This window comes from Pseudovirgaria hyperparasitica (assembly GCF_010093815.1).
Source record: "Pseudovirgaria hyperparasitica strain CBS 121739 unplaced genomic scaffold EJ05scaffold_8, whole genome shotgun sequence".
In the NCBI taxonomy this organism is placed as follows: Eukaryota; Fungi; Ascomycota; class Dothideomycetes; order Acrospermales; family Acrospermaceae; genus Pseudovirgaria; species Pseudovirgaria hyperparasitica.
This window is the reverse complement of record NW_022985556.1, coordinates 739,091-746,271: the sequence shown is the minus strand read 5'-3', so window position 1 is coordinate 746,271 and position 7,181 is coordinate 739,091. Positions and strand designations below refer to the sequence as shown.

The window sequence follows — 7,181 nt, the reverse complement described above, 5'->3', positions numbered from 1 at the left end:
ACATATATCGCACATCTTGCCCTCGGCTGCCTACTAAGACCATCAAATATATAGCCTAGAAGAGCGTCCAGGCCCCACTGAAGAGGTCACGTCCGGACTTTATTTCGAGTTGTTGAAAGAAGATCCAGTGGTCGGCCTTGTGAGCTATCTATATGGCGCTGCTTGTGGCGTGGCGTCCTCGCCAAACTCGAACAAGATTTACCCTTAGACAAAAGGTCCTTGTGGGTATGGTATTTTAACTGAGATGCTTTGGACCATGGTATATTTTTTGACTCTATCTCCCTGCCCACAAGGCAACGAATATTACAGGTTCGTCATCGTCTCGAATCGTGGTATTCTTCAAACCACTTGGCGCTCTTGTAGGAATCTCACCAGTATGCGATTAACAAACAGGGACACCGTCTTTGAGTTCTTCTGGCTTGACTTTGATTGCTGTATTTACTGACGTGACAAACTTATTAATTCCGTACCGTGTTGAGGTGATCATCCCATTGGCTTCATAAATAACACGATCCCTACCATTCTTGATGTAGTTAATGGTTTCGTGAATGGCATGTACTTTAGCAAAGACAGGATGTTCGAATCGGTTCGTGTCAGTGATCAGCGTCACTTGACAAGATGACAACGTCATACCCTTAGATGCTTTTTATGTACATCTTTTGGGCTCACGCCCGGGCGTCCACTTCTAGCTTGATTTAGATGTATTATTGTAGCTAGAATGCGTTTTACCTTCTGTTACAAACAGGCATGTTACAGTATATTTTAGCGCAGAGATTGCTGTGGCGTCTCCGGTTGCAACATTTCATGTCTCGTGACAGCTTGCTATTAATACCTCGTGGCCCCTGCTGTGGCTTGAAGGACCTCGCGGAATAAGTCGAACTTAGCGTGCGCCATAGGTGAGATCAAAGCAAGCCTCGGGGTCGGCGTGAAAGTCCGGTGCGTCACGAGCATACGCTGCGTAAAGGTAGGATGATGCACAGGAAGAGAGAGGTATTGAGAATATGTAGAGAATAATATGAGATATGCTTTTGAGACATTCCACATACAAAAGCGGAAACAAGAAAAAATAGCAAAGCGCACGTATGGGTATCTTGTAAAAAATGTAATTATGACGATTGATAACGCGCAGAAATGCAGATCGCTGTGACCGCTTTATGTCCGAGTGTGCGAGTGCCTGTGCATCCATGTTGCTAATGTCTCCGACGCCCTGCAGCCCACCGTTGCTCCAACTCCGCTGCTCGCGACGCTGCTTCGTAACGTCTTCTCGCCGCCTCTTCGGCCTGGCTCTGCGCGTAGTTTGGTAGTTCCTCGTCGGGTGGACGGTCTTCTTCGTCGCCGGATATACTGAGAATGGCGAGGTTCATGGCGTGATTGGGGCTTCGGTTGTCGTTGAAGCTAACGTTACTTGAGTAGCTGTAGCTACTTGAAGGTTGGAGGTAGACGTTGGATGTGGTTTGCTGGAGGTTGGCAGTCTGCGTGCGAATAGGAGGCGGCCGTGATGCCGGGGGAAGGAGGCTTGTGTGGGACAGGTATGCGGTGTGTGCGGGAGGTGACTGCGGCGATTGTAGCGTAAACGGTGTGCTAGGGCCTGAGAACCCAGAGAGTGCTTCGGCGAACATTGCTGATTCAGTAGGGTCATCGAAACCCTCATCCACGCTCTCACGGTGCATTTGTGAGGGCTGCGGAGAGATCTCAAGTTGTGGCTGTAGTTGTGATTGTGACTGGTATGTGTGGTACGGTTCCTGGTGAGTGTAGGAGGCATGGGGTTGGTAATGCGAGTGTGATTGTCCCGCGTAGTAGGAATGTGGCCTCTCGTCGTAGTGTTGTGATGCATGAGGGGGAGGATAAGTTGAGGCTGGTCTAATGCTCCAATTATTCGCCCACGGCTCTGAAGCGTGACTGGCCTGGCCGTACATCTCGCCGTCTGGTCTGTCGAAAGAAGAAATGGGAGATGGGTATTGATTCGAGACTGCACGCGACCCTGGTGGCTGCGAGTGTGAGCGTTGAGCTTGTTGATAGGTCGTTACAGTTGGCGGCGCTGAACGGATGGGTTGAGCTTCTGTTTGGTAGTTGGGAGATAGTAGTGACGCTGAATTGCCACTCGTTGGTTGTTCGTCCTGTTGCTCTTCCGAATCTCCTTCCGTTCTACGACGCATAAGATCTCGCAAGCCAGCAGGCTTCCTATTCCTGTTACGGCCCCCGCTGAAGAAGAGAGGTGGAGGTGCTAGATGTATATCTTCCGTATGGCTATTCACAGTAGTCCGGTAAGCGGATTGGTCTGGCAGTGAACCATCATGAGAAGATGACCGACTCTGCTGGGAAGGCGTCCGACGATGATGGAGCGGTAGATGGTGCTGGCTGGGCGCCATATAAGCTTTCCAGTTGGATGGGTGTACGATAGGCGTGCAGTGGAGTAGCGCGATGGCTGAATTGCAGTAGTCAGTGTCAGTGCTTCGGATCGACAGGATCGGCAGCGTCCCTTGGAGAGGGCGATGCATTGTGAGCGAGCCTGGTTAGGGATATGTAGTGCGGAAGCGAACGTCGATCCAATGAATAAAAGAGTAAACAGAGCAGGGATCTTGGCAAAAAAATGACGGAAGAGGGTACAGTTATGCAGCCCGATGCATGCAGTCAGGAAAGCAGTAATATTGCAGCCGAGCAAGTGGCAAAGAAATAGACGGGGTATAAGGGTTATTTACCAGATGAATGTAGGGATGTGCCACTGGACTGACGAGATGCGGTATGTCTAATCCAAGGGCGGCGATATGGCACAGTAGTCAGCACGCAAGGCGTTCCAAGGTTCTCAGTGAGAATTTTTGTAAGTAGGCACTCTTGAAAGACCAGAGATCAGACAGCAGAGGAATACTGTTCCTTTTGGAGCAAGTTGGGAGGCGGAAGGATTGAAGACTGCGTAGGAGCGACAGAAAGCAAATAGTCCACGTTGTGTCAAGTGTGTTGGTATGTTGCTGGAGCCACAAGGATGGGGGAGTTAGTGTGAAGGGTCTAAGCCGCCATTACTCATAAGGAGTCGCGTGCAGAGACAGTAACAGAATTAGATGATGGGAGCAGGAATGGATGGAATGATGAGATGATGGGAGAAAGTGAATCTTAGTTTGAGTTCTGGCTGTTTGGTTGTGCTGTGCCCCGCCAAGTGGACTCCGCTGGAGCGAGGCGAGCCAAAGCAAAAATTTGATAGTCGTCGGAAAGGCCGCATGCCTTACTCTCTTTCTTGGTCGACAATTGTCAACATAGGCTAGAATCTGCAAGCTGCAACAGCGTATGCAACTAGCCATGTACCGACAACGACGACGATCGTGCGAGGATGCTGCTACAGTACACTGCGAACTGCGCTGGATGCTGAGGGGGAATTTAGGGGGTTTAGGGGGGGTGGCCGGTACCGCCAACCGCTAAAAATGCATCGCTAACTGTACCGCGCCTCGGCCCCGGTTAGGCCCCGCTTAGCTCTTTCACACCCGCAGGCACAGCCTCATCGTTCATCTGAAATCTGTGCATCGAGTGCTAAAAATAGCATATACCTTCGCATCACTGACAGTGCCCGCCCGCTTTCGGCATCGTGACCTGCTGCAAGTGTAACCTATCGTGAGATTTCTGCTCCACTTCTATTCCATTTCCAGCATAACTCATCTCATACCTCTCTCGCTCAGCATTTCATATCTGTGCATTCTATCTGGCGTGCATGCTCCGAGCCTCACCTTGCCACCGGACAATGAACCCAGCAGTTGCAGGGTTGGACTGTACACAACATTAGTTTCCCCGGTATGATAGACGCGATACTGTATCAAAGAAATGACGGATCTGTATGAAAACCTGTGCCCCTGTCAAGCACACCACATCTCGACTTAATTGCACCTCCCCTGGTAGGTCTTCAGTGTGCGTCAATGGAACCATTTCCTGGACGCAGACCTCTTTCAATCTCCCTCTTTACATCATAGTTCTATTCTAAGTTCAGATAGCAAGCATGTTTTAGATCGGACTTCTATCCTTCCACTGTCAAGGAGAGGCTTGTATTGTGTTCCTTCACTCCTGAATCTATGTGGCGTATATACGCGCATGGAACACACTGACATGTAACGCTCGGCTGATCCGAACGACATCGTTTGAGTGTCAAGGTAATGGAACGATCAGTGCATCAAGGCCACACCAAACAGTCTTGGACGATATGAATCCAACTGTTCGCTTACAGTACTGTATGTCAGCACACTTCGTGAGGCAAAACACGACGTGAACGACCAACACAAGCTACTTTACCATGAATTGGTCGAGTGACTTGGTGCATGCTCGCATCATCGTTCGATGTACCGTTTTTTGTTCGTCTATCCATAAAATCACTTATACCACCACTTCCTCAACATTGCCATCAGAAATACACAACTAAATGCAGGGAAGGTTTCCCCAAGACTTCTTCCAACCTGAAGGATGGTCTAGAGCCATCTCCCACATTTCACTACGAATACACAGCAGTGACATGGATATATGGTGAGCTTCACATCGTCATACCAATACTAGTGGTGAACACATGTTCGTAGTCATACGCATCTCGGGGTCGTTCGCTGCATATCCACACAGTTAAGATCTATATTTGGAATATACGCGTGGCTGTGAGCCTCGAGCCATCTCGGGAAAGATGTCAGACATAACTACCGTGACTATCTCCTACCGACCGACATTCGGCACTCGAGATGCACATCACCCACACTGTACCCTATCAGAGACAGTAAGCTTGACGATCAGTCTCCGTAACTTCGGAAAAACGGGCAAGTGGTGCCGCTGACGGCATTTCCGGGCTTTCACTTGCATGAACGCTAAGCTTTCCTGTGGACAGGGAGTTTATTCAACCCGATAAGAAACAGACGATTAATGGTGGACTGACAAGTGCTTTGTTGCCTTCACTGGTATGAGTGTTCTTTTGACGTTGCTGTTCCTGTCCCAATGATACTGCTCGAACTACTGATCATTTCTCTACATGTACGAATCGCTGTTGTACACGAAGGCGAGTGGAAACTCGCTGTTGAACCTCCTGCTGACCCATTATCACTAAACAAGTAGATAGCGACCAGCAAAAGGCCTTACTCAGGAGTCTATCTAGGACAGTTGCCAAATAGCTAACCTTCTGATCGGGCCCCTGTCACCCCTTCCCTTGTGATCTCTCACATTCTGCAAACTCGACCTTTACCCGTCGTGGAGCATTAACATCAACATCTCAAATTCCGGAAGTGCCCAGCAAGACTCTCCTTATTCCCTTGCGTGCAGCCCTAGCTATCTCTGGATACAATATGTTCATGTACCAAGAAAAAGTGAACAACTACAGGGCAACGGTAAGCCCTCATATAACTCATGCATGTCAGACTACGGTGGACATGCTGTGTAATCGTCGTCACATCCTGTATATACTAAATCTCAGACAGAAAAGTGTACCTACGGCCGTAATTGTGACATTCTCTTGCGTAAGACTGCTCGAAGTGATAACTGCAATCCCTCCTACCAACAATACGCGGTTCGAGGGCTTGAATTACAGTCAACACAATTGGAAAGAACCCCAGAGACCCAGGCAGGATAGACGTTAAGAATAGCCACACCACCTTGCTAACTACCTCCCAGCGTTGAGAATCGCATCATCCGGCGAATACCATGCTTGCGATTATAAAGCACGCTCGTTACTCACCAGCCTGTCCGTTTGCTCGTTCCTATCACCATGTATCATCGACCGACTAGACATAAGTCTCATCCCAAGTTCTCACCAACCCCCTCTCCACGCTTCAACACGCTCCTGCACGGTGATCTCGAACCAAAAGGCAAACAGGAACGAGATCAACGCATTTTGCGAGTGCAGCGGTCCACTGGTGGAGAATCCGTCCAGCTTTTACATTTCATTTCCCATAGTGTTGTTATAAGGTTATATCGTGCAGATAGCCATGCATTCATACGTATTACTCGTCCTATGCGTGGTTTGGCGGCAGAGTCAAAGAAGACTTTTTGATATCGCGTGGGACTTTATGCTGAGTTGTATGCATATATATATGAAACTTATGCAAATATTTGCAGAGTCGTATACAACGCGGACATGGGATCATATACTTTCAAATCATTCATGAGGATCGAAATGGGCTTATTTTAGTGACAAGGATCTGCACTCTTGGCGTTGGTACTTGAGTGTGTCTTCCTACGGTGGAAGCGTAGTGGCTTACTGTATTTTGTTAGCGCCTGATGTTGGTCAAGCTATGAATGTGGAGTTTGTGTATTGATAGTCTTAGGGAGGGCTGTTAATTACAGGCATCTGGATTCAGAATTCAGGGGCCTTGAGATGTAGTCGTGGAAATGAATTGCCTACTCGCCGGACTAGCTACTCCTGGCCAGGCTTGATAGGTTGCCATTTGAGGGTCATTCATATCGTCGATGCTGCGGATCCGAAAGACTGTACAGGAGTATTGAGCAATTGATTTCCCTGAGACATGCGCCAAATTACCACCTAATCCCGCAATGTCCTTCAGACTTTAGATGCTTACTGAATGACTTCCTCGCCTTAACTACAGTACAGCTAGAGACACCCAGTACTTGACAGCTCCGTACGTTGCCTTCACAGATTGGGCGTTGCCCGGCCGTCCCCCGACCACTTCCGCGATCAACAGACAGGCTTCCTGAAGATAATGCGCAAAACTCTCTCGCTCGTCCGTCACATTCGAATACATAAGCGTGAATAGCAAGTTCTATCGAACCAGCAGGACTTATAAGTGAGGTCACCGTTAATTACGCTATTTGGTTTGCTTGTTGGGCCATTCACTGTGCTGACGATTGTCTGGGCGAGAGATGAACTGAGTATATTTTTCCATCTCCTGGCTCATATGCTGTTAGTATTGCAATGGTTCGTACGAGGCAAGGCAGCATTTCCAAGGCGCAAACGACAGAACCATGATAGGGGGATGAAGGCAGCTGTGAGTGCGTCGTGAGTGGTGTTGATGAGGTGTTGAGAAGAGAGGTGGGCGCACTTCGTAGATGGGTGAGAATCGGAATGGAAACAAGGGGTGGTGGACGAGCGAGCTGGAGAATGACGATTGGCGCTTGACTGATGGTAGGAGTTAGGACTTGGGCTTGTTGGTATCGTCGCGGCATTAGTCTGGGCTTTATTATAATAGACTACCCAGCTTCCGAGACACTGACCGTTA

General features: G+C 48.9%; 1 protein-coding gene across 1 annotated transcript; it reads right to left on the bottom strand.

Annotated features, from left to right (window-relative positions):
* Positions 1–910: 910 nt before the first annotated feature.
* EJ05DRAFT_375265 (uncharacterized protein) lies at positions 911–2,828 on the bottom strand. The gene is made up of 2 exons (XM_033741185.1): positions 2,700–2,828; positions 911–2,425 (listed from the first exon to the last, which is right to left on the bottom strand). Exon 2 carries the CDS (start codon positions 2,367–2,369, stop codon positions 1,191–1,193), a length of 1,179 nt encoding a protein of 392 aa, XP_033600491.1. The 5' UTR covers positions 2,370–2,425; positions 2,700–2,828; the 3' UTR covers positions 911–1,190.
* Between the last annotated feature and the right edge of the window lie 4,353 nt (positions 2,829–7,181).

Coding starts and splice junctions, on each gene's coding strand:
- EJ05DRAFT_375265 (XM_033741185.1), bottom strand. CDS start 2,369: ATGGCGCCCAGCCAGCACCATCTACCGCTCCATCATCGTCGGACGCCT.